The following is a 17,917-nucleotide window of genomic DNA, read 5'->3' on the forward strand; positions in this document are numbered from 1 at the left end:
GCTAACATTATGTATACGATAATAGCACAATTTTAACATTCAACAAATTTTTCTTTCTTTTTCTTTTCAAATGGATTTCAGTTGAATGAAGAGTTAGTTCATTATTGTATTTACATAGGAAGCACTTGGAGTTAGAGTCCAAAGTTTGCTTTGGTTTTGCTTTTTAATCTTCCTCAGGAATAATTATCCCTATTAGTTGAGGAGATAGGAAGTTAACAAGAAAGTGAATTAATGCAAACAAACCCAGAACTCTGTCACCACCCTGTGAGAAGCCCAAGGCACATGGAGAAGCCACATGTAGGATCAACACGCTCCACTGAGCTCTCAGGAATAGACAGCTACTATCAGCCCAGTGGGTTTTCAGAGGGTTGAAGCCCCAGTCAACTTCTGACTGCACGAGAGACACCAAGGGACACAACTGAGCCTTTGCCAAATTTCTGACTCCCCAGATCGTGAGCAAATGAAATGGTGTATTACGCCAGTGGGTTTGGGTGTGCAGCAATACTGAAGCAGAACAAAATCTGGTACCTGGTAGTGGGATGCTAGTTTAACAAAACCTTAAACATGGGCCTTGGTTTTGAGAACAGGTGGTGTTCAGAAGCCCAATGGATTTTGAGGAGGCTGTCAATGAGAGTTTGAAAGAAAGTAAGGAAAATGCAGTTGGAAGCACCTTGCCATGCAGTGGTGAAAAGTTTGGCAATGCTGTTGCCAGTGGTAATGTGGGAAGAATGAAATGTACCTAATAAATTCAACGATCTGGCTAAACGAGATCATCCTTAGGAGAGGAGCCAATCCTGAAGAGCCTCATCCACGCCTGACCTTGACATAGGTGGTGAGATTCAGACCTTGAGCCTAAATCTGATGCAACAATTGGATGAGGCTTTTGGGGATCTTGGGAGAGGATAAGTGTATTTGATTGTGAAGGGAATGTAAAAAAATTGTGGCCAGAGGCCGGACTATGGTAGTTTTAACATATGGTTGCAAATTGTTTGCCATTCCTCGCATTGAGAGGTGAGGTCTGAATCCCTTACCCCTGAATTTGATGAAGCTAGTGATTGCTTTCCCACTAGAGAAATGAACCAAGCCAAAGCACACCAGCAAAAGGCCTTGAAATGTAGGTAATTCATAGATCAGTGCAAATTGGAGGAAGGCCATCATAGGTCAACTGGAAACTTTCAGTAGGACTGAAAGGACAAAGGACCAAGTACAGAAAGGAGGAGGTTTATGTAGTTCAGTCTTAAATCCTTCATGGAATGAGGTAGAAAATAAAGAAAATGGCTAAATTAATAATAAAATGTGGTCAAACTCGACTCCATCATTTCTGGTGTTAAAGTGTATGTTCATAGTCTTGGGGTGATAATAGTGTCACATATTTACTTCTCCATTCATTGCTTAAGGAAATCCAGCATAACATTCTCTTCCCTGACCTTAACTTTCCCAAAATGCCAAGGAAGGGGCAGTCGTAGTTCCAGTTTCTGGGTGGAGAGAGACTGTACTCTGGAACTCTGACATTTTGGTGGGTGCCATTTGGTATCACTTCTTAATCGATGGCTCATCTGAATCCTTCCACAACTGTAGTGGTTTCCTACACTAGGATCAAGACGATAGCTTTTTAAGACTTTATGCGATGTTCAGCCATTGCTTCTCAAAGCATGACTAGTGTCAGAATGTAGCCCCCTACTCGTAGGCTCTGCTGTTAATCCTGGGGCACCAGCCCAGTCTCTGCCTTCATGGCAAGTTTCCTTTTGGGATATTTATATGTCTTCCTTTGGCCTGCAGACCTGATTCAGGGTCAATCTGTTTGATCTTAAATGAAGTCTCAGGGAGAAAAGTTTGAGCTCTTATCCTTTCCTTCTCTTAAAGCAAATTGGTCTTCCCCATCCCAAGGGAGATGCGGAAGGGAAAAAACCATATTTTCTTAACTGAGAAGTCACTCAAGTGACCTTTTGAAGAGCAAAGATAATTCCAAGATGACTTTTTGATCCTGTCTATACAGAGAAGCAGTAAACAATTTCTCTTACAAACAAATAAACAAATAAATATAATTAAAAAAAATTAACTTATGCCTCAGCAGGTATCCTGTTGTAGTTTGTGAGCTTGGTGGCATGATCCTAATTTTCACTGTAAGGGGAAACTGGTGATGGGGAGTGATCATGACAGGAAGTCGCACTGTGCCTTCAGTCTACTTCAGAACTGAGCCTGCCTCTCAGGTCACAGCTTGGAAACATTGTTTTAGCAAAGTAAAATCATGTCTTCCAATAAAAAAGTAAGAAATTTAAAGAACTCTAGTTCCATTATTTTTAAATTTTTCTAGTAAACTTTTCTTAATGAAAAATGTATTATATTTATAGATAACCAGAACCAGTGTTAAATGTTGTTTTGTATTCTTTACAAATATATAAACATTTACAAATTCAGCTACCTGTCTACACTTCCTTTTGTTGTGGAAGTCTTCATTGTAAAAAGAAAGCACTTAGTTTTGGCGGTAACCTGAACAGATTTTTTGAGTGTTGAGTGAGAATTTTACCGTTTGCTGCATTTTGCTGAATGCATGCAGTCCGGATGATTTCAAGTGCAATATTGTTAGCTTGAGAGAGACTGATTCGTGCTCAAGGACACGACCCTAAACTCACCATTGGGTGGAAGAGGCCGCCTGTGAAACGATAAACAACATTTTTCTTATCTAGGCAACTGGATACAGGGCTGCTTCCAAAAATGTTTCTACAGCAGCAGTGTCATCAACACAGATTTTCAAATTCGGCGTCATGTGTCCTATTATCTGCTTCATTGCATTTGTAAATTGCTTGTGTTAAAAAGCCATAAGCACAATTTGGCAGGGCTGTTCCTCACATATTAAAACAGTTAAAATATACCTTTAAGGGATACAAAATAATGATTTGAAAGGCAATATTCCCAACCAGCAAGTGTTTAGGGAATGCCTTAGCTGCCCCAAACAGATTTGCAGTTAATTTTTAAGTGTCAATGCAGGCAGTTGGTCTAATCCCATTTTCTCCTTGACAGAGGGCTTTCTAATGGCTGCAACTTGTGACCCAACGCTAAAGCACGAAAGGAACATGCTTTGCAAATGTTTGAAAATGAGAGATAATAGCAGATAATAATACTTGCTCCTGGTACTTCAGGAACATACCTTTCCTTGATATGAGTAAAAGGATAATTTGCCTGAATAACATTTTCACCCATCTCTTACCAATCTTTGCTTATCTGCTGTGAATTACCCAGACAAGAAGTGTTTTACAAATCATTTCTCTTCTCTCTTCTCTTTCTCGCTTACACACACACATACATGCACGCGCTCGCGCACACGCACACACACGGTTCTAGATATGATGGAGGGGCAGTATCTTAGGTTATAATGAACTACAGGGAGATTGTTTCAGCAAAATATGATGGTCAGTGCCAGGCATGCAATCCACAGCAGAGGGTCTGTTCAGGCAGGTCCTTCTCTCCCTATTCAAGTTTTCCTTGAAAAAGTCAAGGTCACCACGCGTTCAGTTTCACTTATCTTGGTGTTTACATGCTTAACTGTGGTTGTATAATTGGCAATATCCCCTTGCTTTATATGAAAGAAGAGCTCTCATCGTTCCTAAAAATTGATATAATTTAATCCATCTGAAAATGCTATGTGTAATATTCATTATTAATACCTACTAGTAAATACACCTTTTTTGAAAGATCTATGAAATCCTTTGAGGTCTTCCTGGCCAAAAAAAAGCCCAAAGGATGAGATACTGTCTGACATAATTTTATTTACTTTATAATACAAGCACTAACTGAAGGAAAAAACCACATCCGTATTAATAGGTGTGGTTTATCAAAAGAAATGTGTTCCTCTCTTTAGTGCATACAGAACAGGCTAATTTTGCAACCAATCAGAGACTGTATACACTGACAGTGCAGCGAAGTGAGCCACACTCAGTCTCACAGGGGCAAGACTGCAGCTATCACATTAGTCATGAATTTTGCTTTCATAGAATACCTGCTTTTCACTTACTGCCCTGATGCTGTTCCCTGACGCCCAATTCTGGGTGGAACTGGCGTGGGGGTGAGGGGCAGAGGGAGGGAAAGAAAAGCATTAGGAGAGCATCATGGGGTTCTGGTCTTCCCCCCTACGACCCCCCCCCCCAGGAAACTTCATTACTTAAAGAATCCTCATTCATCTTCTTTATTAAATAAAAGGCCGTATAGTGTGGTGGTTAAGAGCACGGGCTTTAGAATTAAACTGCCTCGGTTATGTTGGTGAATAAAACCAGATGACAAAGTCGCAGGCACTCAATAACAGTCTAGATCAATCATCTTTTTCCATTAATTTTCTAACTATTTTAGAAACAACTCTAAAAGACCACTTTAAGTGAAGCTGATAGAGTCGATCTATCTAGCTATGCATCCCTGTCTTTGTACCACGTATTGCTCCTTTGTAGTGCTTGTCAGAATTGAAATTTCATGTTTGTTTGTGTGGTTAATTCATTAAGATCTATTTCCCCCAATGCACTGTATGCTCTGGGAGAGCAAGGACTGTTATATACCCAGTGTCTGGCATGGTGCTGACAGATAGTAGTCACTCAAAAAAAATTTGTGGAATGAATTAAGAAAAGAATGAATACATTTCTGTCCTTATTATCTCCAACTACTTTTTTACTTAAAAAAAAAAACCTATCTTCTAATGTGAATCCGAACCTTGAACAAGTTGTAAATATTGGTAAACTAACATCTATTTAGATTAACCAGAAAAAGAAGCATATTAAAGAGAAACCACAAAAATGTTGCGAAAAGCCTAATTTGGTTTCTTGGTTATTTTTCCATTTTCTTTCAAGTCTATGTCTATTTTTTTTTTTGCAAATGTATTTTAAAAATATGCTTTGTCCCATCTTTCACCTCCTACCCTCACCGTTTCCATTTTACAGACTCCGAAATTTAGAATGTGCATCTTTCTGCTCTTTTCTTTTGCAGTAAATTCTGCAAAAGAGAGTTTGAAAACCTTATGTCTCTGGTTGTTTTCTGTTTGTTTGTTTTTAATGAAGTCCTAAATGTCTTGCTGAATATGTCTGAAGCTCCTCCGTTGAGTAGGCAGCTCACTTCTTCAGAACATGGCCTGGATATTTTTCACTGTCCCCTCTGGATCTCTTCTCTACTTCCTCTTTGCCCTGCTCTGTACCCTGAGAAGCTGGCATTTTTGATTACATCAACAGGCTCTTGTCCTCTGGCTTCCAATTTGGTTTGGTCTGTGGGAGATATGGACAGTAGATTGGAGGTTGGAGAATGAGTGTGGAATTTATTTCTCTGACTCTCTCGCTGATGGGTCACTCGGGTGAGCTACACCTACCGAAGGCAGAGCTAGGTGGTCATATAACCTTGAGGGAAGATCATGAGGATACAGTACTGTCCCTGCCAAGTGAAAGCAAATGCCCTGGTGTTTTCTACTTAGTGGGAAAGGGGGAAAGCTTTGCTTGGTCAATTGTTGCAGCCAAGGTGGCAGAGGCTGCTTTGCTTTGTTCTAGCAGAGAGACTATGCCTTGAACAGCAGCTAAAATTGAGATCATGTCTTGGTCAAGCTTAAGAGAATCCATTATCATTCTTCAGAAACCATCTTCCCTCTGCAGTAGCCAATCGGGGTGATATATAGTTTCCTGAGAGAGACTGTGTTAATTATGAAATAGCACTATACTAAATATGAATGTGTTCATCTCTATGTCCTCAGAATCTTTATGTGCCTATCACATAGTGAGGCCCAATAAACGAACGACTAAGTGAATAGGAATATGATGATTGACAGCTCAGCGTGAATGAACGAATGAATGGGAGTTTGACCATATTCTAGTTCAGTTCTTTAAGATCAAGCTTTCTATGTTAACTTTCCTTTAAGAATTAAAGTAAATAGATGTCAGATACTGTATAATTCATTAGGCCCTAAGGAATGTTGTAAATCAAGTTGAGGGCTCCATGTTTTAAATCATATAGTGAAGAAACAAAAAATACTAAAATCCTAACAATTTTAGCTATGAGTTTAAAACATAGCAAAACAAATTAAATAGAAGAGAGGATTTAATATTATGAAACGTAGGTTGAAGGAGAGAAAGATGACTTTTTACTGCTTCCTTCAAGCATATAAAAGATTTTAAAAAGCTATATTGTGGTTAATTATCTATTGCTACATAGGAAATTACTCCTAAACTTGGCAATGCTTCTTATCGCTCAGTTTCTGTGGTGGGGAATTGGGAACAACTGAGCTGGGTGGCTCTGGCTCCGAGTTCTTCATGAGGTAGCGGTCAAGATGCAAGCCCAGGCCACGGACAGATGAAGGCTTGACCCAGATAGAGGATCAGCTTTCTACACAGCTCACTCGCATGACTCGCATGGATGTTAGCAGGAAGCTTCAGTTCTCGCTGACTGCTGACAATCATGTGGGCTTTTCTATAGAGCTGTCTGAGTGTCCTCATGACATGTTAGACGGCTTCCCCTAGTGCTAGTGATCTAAAAGAGAGAGAGAGCAAAGAGGAAGCTGCAATGCTTTTTATGAACTACTCTTGGAAGTCACCCAATGTCATCTCTGCGACATTCTCTTCATTAGAAGCAAGTCACTAAGTCTAGTTCACACTCAAAAGATGGGGAATTAAGCACCACTTTTTGAAGGAAAAATTTCAAATAATTTATGGCCATATCTGAAAGCCACCATACATGGTGATCAGCTGAATAAAAGTAAATGGGATTAAATTATAGGGAAGAACTCCGTGATAGCATAGCCACAAAAAAATCTGGGAGAAAAAAGATGATGTGGGGTCTATATGTTTTGAGCTTTTTAAGAGTGTGAATAAACATCTAAACCTCTGGCTCTCAGCTGGAGCAGTACCACTGCCTAGGGGGTCTTTCAGAAAGCTTGAGTTGACATTTTGGTTGTCACAATGTTTGGGAGGTACAACTGGCACTCAGTGGGAGGGAGCCAGGGAAAGGAGCTGGCTGGCGAGATCTGGGACAGTTCTGCACAACCGAGAATTGCCCCGCTCATATAGGTGACAACTTCTTTTTAAATATTTGAATCTAGAACTTCCATTTTAAAATTGCAAATGTTATTTTTGCATGGTTTTAGTAACTACCAAGGGAATTTAATGAAAGATTGTGTTTTTTTGTTAGAATTTATGAAAAGTCGTTCATTTAGGAAAATCGTACCTTTGACAACACCACTTGTACTGTATCCTCCTGCAGTTATAGCGATTACATTCCGTGTCTCTATCTCCAGGTACAAGCCCCTGGCTATTTCACTGTGTCTTCTAGTTTAGTCACGTGAGCATTTGCGTACTGATACGCATGTTGTTTAATTATGAATTATTTTCTTCTTATATCTCATTTACAAGCTAGGGCATTTTATTTTATTTTTTTTTAAGCAATTGAGTGCATGGGTGAGTTATGTTATCTCTGAACATTATTTCAAGATTATAAAAGGAGTATTGTATACTATTTGTTATATGTTGTATTTTGCAGTTATGGTAGGTCTCAATTCAGATGAGCCACATTTAAGTGCTCAGTACACACTTCTGGCTAGTGGCTACCATACTGGACAGCACAGTTCTAGAATCTCCATGAATAGAGAAATTCCAAGAAAGGGAGTAAAAATGTGAGAAGACCCCTATTTTATTAATGGAGAAAATGACTGCTGCTGGATAGCTCCTTCTTCTCCTCTTTTTTATGTGGAGGTGTGGAGAGATGTGGACTTGATGGAGAAGATAAAGAAAACCAGGAGCCCTTGACTGAGGTTGAACTGGCCCTTGCAGCTTTCAGCTCAAAGACTTGATGTTCCAGTTCAAATACAGACCACCTGCAGCACAACTTCTGTGCCAGAGGCTGCGTGGAGAGATGCAGCAGCAGTCTAGTAAACACAGCCACCTGCCACAATTCCGAACTACAAAATCAGGAAGGAGAGCTCTTCCCTTGACACTTACATCTTCATCTCCCTCTTCTTTGTCCCTGGGTATCGGATCCCTCCCAACCAGACACTGTCCCTCTCCTGCCAAGTACAAAGCTCTTCTTTTCAATTGGCAAAGGCTCCAAAATTACCTGTGCCATCTCCTTTCCTACCATATGTATCTAACATACTGCTGATCCTCATTTAGCTGGTATCCTTGTTGTTTCCCACTGTTAACGAGCTCATTCCTAATTTATCCTTTAGCCGGCAGCATGTAGCTACTACAGTCTAGTGGTTAGAGCCTGGGCCCTAGAGAGCAACACACCTAAGTTCAAGCCCTGTTTATATCACTTAAAAACTGTGTGATCATGTGAAGGAAATAAAACTCTGAGCAACACTCATCTATAAAATTTAGATGAAAAGGATGAAAATAACCTCATAGAGTTATTGTGAGACTGTATCATAGAATTGTTGTGAGACTCAAATGAGACAATGAATGTAAAACACTTAGCCTAGTACTTGACACATTGTAAGCAATTAATAAATTGAAGCTCTTATTATTAAAATATTTCCTCAATCTAGAATTCTTTCCTTACTCCTGGCCACCTGTCCAAATCCTAGTCATTTTTCAGTCTTTCCCATGTCCCACCTCTTCTCTAAGCCTACATACTTTATTCTCTCCTTTTCATGTGTTTCTTGAGAACTCTGACATAAACTATACTGGGATTGACTTCTACTACAGGACACATAGTGGTCATTTAGTAAGTTCTTTGATTAATTGACTTATGATGAAAAAGGGAAAGAGAACCATAGCAGATGAAGCTGATGCCCCACCCCACCACCCTCCATCCTTCTGAGTTTGCTTGCAGCAATGGCACACAGTTCTACCATGCCCACTGACAGGCGTGTCCAATACGGCTCCTCAGAAGGTCTCCAGCAGGATGGAGTCACCACTGCCCACAACAGTATCCCACTCATGAACATGCCCTTTATTAACTTTGTTTCCTTCCCTGTCTCACTCTCCTCACTTCCACTTAAACTTCCTAGGATCACCTCCAAAATTAACCTATCTGCACCGAAATCCTTGTATCAGGGTTTGATTTTGGGGAAGCCTAATGAGACAGGAACTAACATTGCCGAGTCCATACTGGACGCTAAGCGCCATGTCAGGGGTTCTACTTTTATTATCTTCTTTCATGTTCTCAACATTCTTCCGGGGCTGGGTATTATTATACCCATTTTATAGTAACAAATTAGAAAGCCAAGACTAAAACAATTAAGTGACTTGTTCAGGGTCATAAATAGATTAAGTAGCAAATCTAGTAATCCAAATGCTTCTTAGGAGCCCATTTCTTTTTTCTTTTTTTTGAGGACGATTAGCCCTAAGCTAACATCTGCTGCCAATCCTCCTCTTTTTGCTGAGGAAGACTGGCCCTGAGCTAACATCCATGCCCATCTTCCTCTACTTTATACGTAGGACAACACCTACCACAGCATGGCTTGCCAAGCAGTGCCATGTCCGAACCAGGATCTGAACTGGCAAATCCCAAGCCGCTGAAGCGGAACATGTGAACTTAACCGCTGTGCCACCAGGCCAGCCCCTAGGTGCCCATTTCTGAATTATAATTATATGGAAAAGGAATATAACATTTTGGAATAAAGTTAAAAGAAACATATTACAGAAAATAGAGTCAGGTAAAATTAGATTTCTTTCTTAGTTTTAGCCAAAATGTGACAAACTAAGATATAAAAACAAAATATATTAGGGGCCAGCCTAGTGCCATAGTGGTTGAGTTCGTGAGCTCCTCTTCAGTGGCCAGGAGTTCACAGGTTCGAATCCTGGGCGCAGTCCTAGCACCGTTCATCAAGCCATGCTCTGGTGGCATCTCATATAAAATAAAGGAATATTGGTACAGATGTTAGCTCAGCAAAAATCTTCCTCAAGGACAAAGAGGAAGATTGGCAACTGATGTTACCTCAGGGCCAATCTTCCTCACAAAAAAGGGAAAAAAAAAACCCAGAATATAATAAAACTGTCTAGAGACATTGTACACTGAATGCTTAGATGTCATTTAAATGCCTTATTTATAGTCTAGTTTCTTTATTCTGGGAAATAAAGACGGGAAGATATGACAGCGGAGAGCTGCCTGAATGAGTCAGATTTTCTAAGAAGGTATTAGAAGATGAAACCGATTTGTCCTCTGACATTGGAGAAAGAATTAGACAAAGGAGACTTTTCTAAATACTTTAATACTAAAAGGAAAGGCATGGATGGATGAGAAAAATTATTGAGAAAAATTTCTCTTCCATATTAAAATTCTCATTCAGAATTGATTTTTTTTTTATCTTCCCGAATCACACAGGCTATGTACAGAATGGTGATTGAATTATAACAAAACTGTCAAATCCAAGAAATGTGGGTGAGGAGATAGCCAAGGACAAAGAGATCTGTTTTCCATATGCAGAGGCAAGCATCAGATGACCGATGTATTTCCTAGATTTTTAGGAACTACATTAATCAAATTGGAGAAGTTGGAAATATTCAGTTAGAACTAGGGAGTATTACTCCATTTAGCTAATGCGTGTTTCTTTCTGTGGTTCTCTAGTCTAGCTGTCAAGCTTCTGATTCTTAGAAAATAAAGGCAATGAGTTTGTCTGAGGTAGAGCCCAACGTCTTCAGAGAAAATAGAATTTAGTCTTCAGTTATTGTGAAGTTTGAAAACACTTGATATTTATAGTAAGCTTTGAGATTATCAGACAAAATGTACGGTAAATCTTTGTTATGTATTGCCTCTGAAGTTGCTGCTGTTTGCCTTTATAATGTCCCATGAAATCATAGAGAACTAGTCAATCTGAATTGGGCATTACAGTTACATTCCTTTGAATTCTTTAATGGTTTTCACTTATGTATAACCCAAAAGAATTACATCATATTATTTACTGTAAATTTATTAGCTCTGCTATGAAGTCATCTAGTTTTGAGCCCTAGAAAAGTGACTTCTAGCCAGCCAAGCATTTGTAGTGTGCCCTCTAATTCACATTTTAATACATGTCATTTTCTAAGTGCATTACCTCATGTTTTGGCTTCAACCCAAGGGAATCTTGAGAGAATAAGAGAAATGTGCTTTCTGACTGATTCATCCATATTTTATTTTACTTTTCATTAAGAAATTACTCTTTGAAGAAAATCAATAATCTTCTGTGACCGAGGGGAGAGGTTAGCGTGTTGCAATGGTGCATTCTAATTTCTCAAATCAGGCTGCCTTTAGCCAGCTGTTGCTGATAGAATTTTTGTCCTTTCTTGTTCCTGCAGCCTGGGTACATGGCGACCCCAGGAGAGTGGCCTATCCTACAGACAGCAACGGCCACTTTTGTGGCCAGAAGGGCACCCCCAATGAGTGAGTATGGCCACCTTTGCTTTGTCTAATTTTACTGTCTAAGCTGGAACCTAGAAATCACTTTTACATTAACTCTACTAGACTTTATAAGAATATTGAGAGTCATAAAGGAGGCCTTCCCTTCCCTCATTCCCAGAGACAGTTTATAAGGAATTGGGAAGTTTCCTATTATATGACTTAAGATGTCATTGTTTTGCAGCATTCTATTAGAAAGCATGAAGACTCTGCTTAGTGAAAATACAATCTTTTTTTTTTTTTTAAAGATTTTATTTTTTCCTTTTTCTCCCCAAAGGCCCCCCGGTACATAGTTGTATATTCTTCGTTGTGGGTCCTTCTAGTTGTGGTATGTGGGATGCTGCCTTAGCGTGGTTTGATGAGCAGTGTCATGTCCGCGCCCAGGATTCGAACCAATGAAACACTGGGCCGCCTGCAGCGGAGCGCATGAACTTAACCACTCGGCCACGGGACCAGCCCCGAAAATACAATCTTAATGGATGAATTGGACCAGTGATTGTATCAGAAGCCATATTTTAAAATGCCTTATGAAATGAGCTATTGGAAGGCTGAGTTCTGAGTGGCACCTAAAAAGCTATACAGTGCTGTTGTTAGAATTGTGTTTGCCACAGTGCCTACTGATAAGTCGCTCCATCATTCAAAGTGAGGGGCATACCTAGAAAGTCTTCACTGTGTGGTAGACCTGTCCATGCAACTTAGCTACTACAGACCCTGAGTAGTTGAAACAAACAAGGAAGAATGTTCTATCAAATTTCTTTCTAATGTTAAGCATAACAGAAGTTTCCATTTCTGAAAGCAAGTTTTTTATTTCTTTCCTTCAAACAAAACAAAACAAAACACAGCTCAGAGCACTTCTGTTGGGTTCCCTATGTTGCCCACCCATAACTCCCATAACTATGGAGCTTATTATTCCAAGAGATATACAGACTAAAAAAATAGATTCAGGAAAAGGTTAACAAAATTCAGAGTAGAATTATTTTAGATGATCAAGAGAAACCAGATATTCGGGTATGGGGCAAATCCTCAATCATGTCAGGTTGAGTTTATGGTGGACAGACTGATTCCTACAAAAGGTCCACATTACCTATTAGAGATGACAGAACTAAATTCTGATCTAGGGTGATAATTCTTATTTTAACCTCAGTAACTCAAAAAATCCTAGACATTGCCAACAAAACTTTTACACTACGAAGGAAAAAGAAAACACAAGGTGGGAGAAAAAATCATACAAATCTCTAAATCTCTAGTTCTTTAAAATAGGCTATTTTTAAAAGGGACTCTGTAATAATAAGTTTTCCAGACCTAAGCCAATGACCCACTTATTTCCAAAAAAAATGGTATACTACAAATTTCAGTATGTAAAGATCATTCAAAGACAATCCTGGTGTAACACAGATATGCTCATTAAAGTATTATTTATAATAACAACTTATTGGAAGCCATACAGATATCCAGCAATATGTGGATCATAAATTATGGACCATCTATTTAATGAAATATAATGGAGCCATTAAAAATCTTTGTTTATATGTTTAAGTGTTGATTCTGTTGATTTTTCTCTGGCTTTCTGGATTTTGTGTCATGATTATAATTGCCTTCCTCCTCTTGAAAATAACATTCACCTATATTTCTCTACTATTTCTGTGGTTTCCTTTTTTTTTTTTTTTGAGGAAGATTAGCCCTGAGCTGACATCTGCTGCCAATCCTCTCTTTTTTGCTGAGGAAGGCTGGCCCTGAGCTAACATCCATGCCTATCTTCCTCTACGTTATACCTGGTGCACCTACCACAGCATGGCGTGCCAAGCAGTGCCATGTCCACACCCAGGATCTGAACCGACGAACCCCAGGCTGCTGAAGCGGAATGTGCACACTTAACCACTTCACCACCGGGCTGGCCCCCTTTTTTTATATTTAAATTTTTAATCCACTTGGAATTCATTTTTGTATATAGAATGAAATAGGAATCAAACTTTAATTTTTCCAATTGCAGAGCCAATTATCTCAGAATAGTTTGTTGAATAATATGCTCTTTTCCCCCTCTGATTTCTGATACCACAATTATCATATAATAAATTTGTGTATTTGTTTCTGAACCATCTATGCTATTTCAATGTATATTTTAAGCCTCTCAATTGTTTTAATTATTGTAATAAATGTGTGTTAACTAGCAAATTTAACAAGAAAATTACTTTAAATGATGCTTAGAGCTTTTAATAGTAAGTGAAAATATTTATGAAAGCATCAGATTTCAATCATTAAAACAGAATGGAACTATCATAGAACTAGGCAGAAAGAAATAAATACAAATATAAATTTTCAATGTGATAAATATGGGATTCCAAGTCAATAGCAAAAAGATGGATTATTAAAAAGTGATATTGAATTAACTGAAATGCTATTCATGAATACAAAAGAAAATTGGATATTTATGTCATACCTTACACCAAAATGAATACTGAAACATTGGAGATTTTGTATATAAAATATACAACCTAAAAGTACAGAAGAAAATGCAGGGGTATATTTATAGAATTAGGGGATAAAGAAACCTTTGCTAAACATGACAATGAAAGCCAGAAAACATAACAGAAATTTTAAAGTATATTCCTACACAGACTAAACCCACTTGAGCCTACTGTATACAAAGTTAAAAGATTAAGTGGCAATCCAGGAAAAATAAATATTTTCAACATATATATCTGAAAACAGGTCGATAGCTTTATTATATGAACTACCTCTACCAAATCAGAAAGAAAAAGACGATCATCCAATATACAAGTGGGCAAAAGTCATAAACAGGAAATAACATAATATAATGGCCAATAACAATAGAAAGTGCTGTTCAACCACAGTTAAAAAAATGCAAATTGGGGCTGGCCCCATGGCCGAGTGGTTAAGTTCACGTGCTCCACTGCTGCAGCCAAGGGTTTCACCGGTTCGGATCCTGGGCACAGACATGGCATGACTCGTTAGGCCACGCTGAGGTGGCGTCCCACATGCCACAACTAGAAGGACCTGCAACTAAGATATACAACTATGTACCATGGGGATTTGGGGAGATAAAGCAGAAAAAAAAGAAGATTGGCAACAGTTGTTAGCTCAGGTGCCAATCTTTAAAAAACAAAAGTACAAATTAATAAAGGTGTATTATTTTTGCTTATAAGGTTGTCAAATAAAGTGATTAAAATTTCCAGTGTTGACTAGAGTGAAGAGAAAAAAGCATCTCATTTTCTACTGGTGGTAGTGAAATAAGATAATATTTATCATATTTTATCAAATATTTATCCAATTCATATATTCTTTTTGACTCAGCAGTTTTTCTCCTAGAAATTTATCCAATGGAAATTTGCATAAAGTTTACTAATGTTATAAGTGCTATGAAATAGTAATAATAAAATGGAAATAGCCTAAATGTCTATCAACAGGAAATTGATTAAGTGAATTATGGTACAGTCATATAATAAAATGCTATTTAATCATTAAAAATGATTGTGTAGGGATATTTTTTTGGCATGAAAAATATACACATGATATATTGTTAATTCACGAAATCAGGTTACTAAAGTGTTATGTATAGTATAATTCTGTCTTGTGAGTGTGTTTGTGATAAATGAATATCACATATATAAAACCACCTATACATGCAAGGAAAAAAAGTCTGAAAGTATATACACATGTTTATAGTAGTTATTTCTGGGTAGTGGGATTATATTTTTCTTTTTATTCATGTGTTTACTGAGTATGTCTCGAACAGTATTCTAAAAGCTGAGGTTATAGTGCAAACAAATGGACAAGCTACCTGCACTCATGAAGCTTACATTTAATGAGAAGGCCAATGCAATAAAGATGTAAACAAACCAGATATTTTCAAACAGTAATAAATCCTATGAAGGAAAAAACAAAACAAGTGGCCTGATAGAGAATGACTATTATGCAAAGGGCTGCCTCATGGTTGTGGGAAGCAGAGGAGGGCTTTCACGACGAGGTGACTTTTGAACTGAAACATGAAGAGTAGAAAGAAGGCAGCCTTTCAAAAACCCTAGGAAGGGCTTGAAAGTGACAAGGGTAAAGGTCCTGAGGCAAGGGTGGGCCTATGATACTCCAGGAACAGAAAGAAGCCCAAGAGGCTGGAATGTAGCAAACAAGGAGGGAAGTGGAATGGGCAGATATCCAAGAAATGGGTAGGAGTTAGCATTGTGGTGCTATGAGCTCTGCTAAAGTGTCTGGACTACTTAAAAGTCTAGGAAGGCCATGGAAAGGTGTTCAGCAAGAGAGTGACACATTCATTTTACGTTTAAAAGACCGTTCCTGCTGCTTGTTTATACCCTCTTGAACTGTTTTAATTGTTCATAAAGAGCATGTAAACAGAAAAACATTAAGCTTTTTCCTTTGACAAAGAATTAATGGCAGATATAATGGAATAGAATTACGAGAAATTTTAATTTTCTTATTTATATGTTAATATGCATTGCAAGTTTCTACCAAAAATATGTAATATTTTTATATTTCCCATAAATAAAGAACTTAAAGCAAAAGTACATAAGCTGAGGCAATGGATTGCCTTACTTATCAAAGCTCCTTAAAAAAAAAAACAGACAAAACAAACATTTTGTTGAAAGCATACATACTCTGGATTGAAATCCTGACTTTACTCTCTTCCACCATTGACCTTTGGGCATGGGATACAGTCTTCCTCAGTCTTAATTTCCTGATAATAATGAACAAATTAAATGAGAGATAGTAATTAGTGAGAAATTTATGTTGTCCCTTCTTTTTCAAAAGTACTTCCATATTCAATGCTGCATCATTTGTGGAGGTCCTTCAATGGGACAGTCACTATGCAAAATATTAGAGATACTCAAAGTATATAAGATGCAGAGTCTTTTTCAAGGATTTATCAGTCTTCATGGAAGGTCAGTAAATTCATGGATTTCAGAGAGAGAGTTCCAGTCCAAGATGGCAATAAAGGAAACTCCTGAACTCACCCCTTCCCATGGACACACCAAATATACAGCTATACACAAAGTAATTTCCCTCTAAAAGAAGTACAGAAACTAGTTGAACATCCAATCAGAGAAGCAAAAAGAAAAAAGAATGAAAAAATGAAGATAGCTTAAGAGACTTATGGGATACCAGGAAATGGAGAAATATTTGCATTATAGGGGTCTCAGAAGGAGAAGAGAGAAAAAAGGATAGAAAGCTTATTCAAGGAGACAATGGCTGGAAACTCCCCTAACCTGGGGAAACAGACATCCAGACTTGGGAATCTCAGAGAGTTCCAAACACGGTAAATCCATAGAGACCTACACCAAGACATATTATAATTAAATAGTCAAAAATTAAAAACAGGGAGAGAAACCTAAAAGCAGCAAGAGACAAGCAACTTGTTACATACAAGGGAACCTCCATAAGAATATCAGCAGATTTTTCAGCAGAAACGTTGCAGGCCAGAGGGGAGTGGAACAATATAGTCAAAGTGATGAAAGAAAAAAAACTGACAACCAAGAATACTCTACCTAGACAAATTGTTCTTCAGAATTGAAGGAAAGAGAAAGAGTTTTCTAGACAAGCAAAAGCTGAAGAATTTCACCACCGCCAGACGGGCCTTATAAGAAATGTTAAAGCAACTCTTCAAGAAAAGAAAGGATTCTAATTAGTAACAGGAAAACATGTGAAAGTATAAATCTCACAGGTAAAAGTAAGCACATAGTTAAATTCAGTATATTCAAATATTGCAATGGTGGTCAATAAATCACTTATAAATCTAGTATGAAGGTTAAAAGACAAAAATAGTAAAAATAACTATAATAATTAGTTTATGGATACACAAGATAAAAGAATTAAATTGTGAAATCAAAAACATGAAATCTTTAGTATGTGTTCACAAAGTATCAGCTTAAAATAGCCTCTTATAACTATAAGATGTTTTATTTAAGTTTCACGGTAATGGCAAAGCAAAAATCTATGTGTGATACACAGAGGATAAAGAGAAAGGAATCTAAGCATACCACTATAGAAAATCATCAAATCACAAAGGAAGAAAGCAAGAGAAGAGGAGATGAACAAAACAGTTACTAAACAACCAAATAACAATTAACAAAATGGCAATAGTAAGTCCATACCTATCAATAATTACTTAAGTGTAAATGGGCTAAATTCCCCAATCAAAAGACAGAGTGGCTGAATGGATAAAAAAAAAAAAAAAAAAACACCCAACAAGCTACTGCATACAAGAGACTCACTTCAGCTTTAAGGATACGTACAGACTGAAAGTGAAAGGGTGGAAAAAGATATTTCATGCAAATGGAAACCAAAAGAAAGCAAGAGTAGCTATATTTATATGATAAAAATAAACTTTAAGCCGAAGACTGTAATAGGAGACAAAGAAGGTCATTATATAACAATAAAGGGATCGATCCCACAAGAGGATATAGATTTGTAAATATTTATGTATCCAATATAGGAACACCTAAATATATAAGGCAAATGTTAACAAACTTTTGGGGAGAAATAGACGGCAATACAATAGTAGTATGGGAATTTAAAACTGTACTTCTAACAATGGATAGAGTATACAGATGGAAAATTA

The 17,917-nt window shown here is 37.7% G+C and overlaps 1 protein-coding gene across 11 annotated transcripts in view; it reads left to right on the top strand.

Annotated features, from left to right (window-relative positions):
• Nucleotides 1–17,917, top strand: part of SLC44A5 (solute carrier family 44 member 5) — a 316,496-nt gene that overhangs the window by 230,571 nt on the left and 68,008 nt on the right. For all 11 annotated transcript variants that reach the window (XM_070591848.1, XM_070591849.1, XM_070591844.1 and 8 more), the window contains one exon: nucleotides 11,229–11,313. In XM_070591848.1, the coding sequence (XP_070447949.1) occupies nucleotides 11,229–11,313 (85 nt within the window). The remainder of the gene's footprint in view (nucleotides 1–11,228; nucleotides 11,314–17,917) is intronic.

The sequence above is a fragment of the Equus przewalskii genome, chromosome 24, assembly GCF_037783145.1.
Source record: "Equus przewalskii isolate Varuska chromosome 24, EquPr2, whole genome shotgun sequence".
Taxonomy (NCBI): Eukaryota; Metazoa; Chordata; class Mammalia; order Perissodactyla; family Equidae; genus Equus; species Equus przewalskii.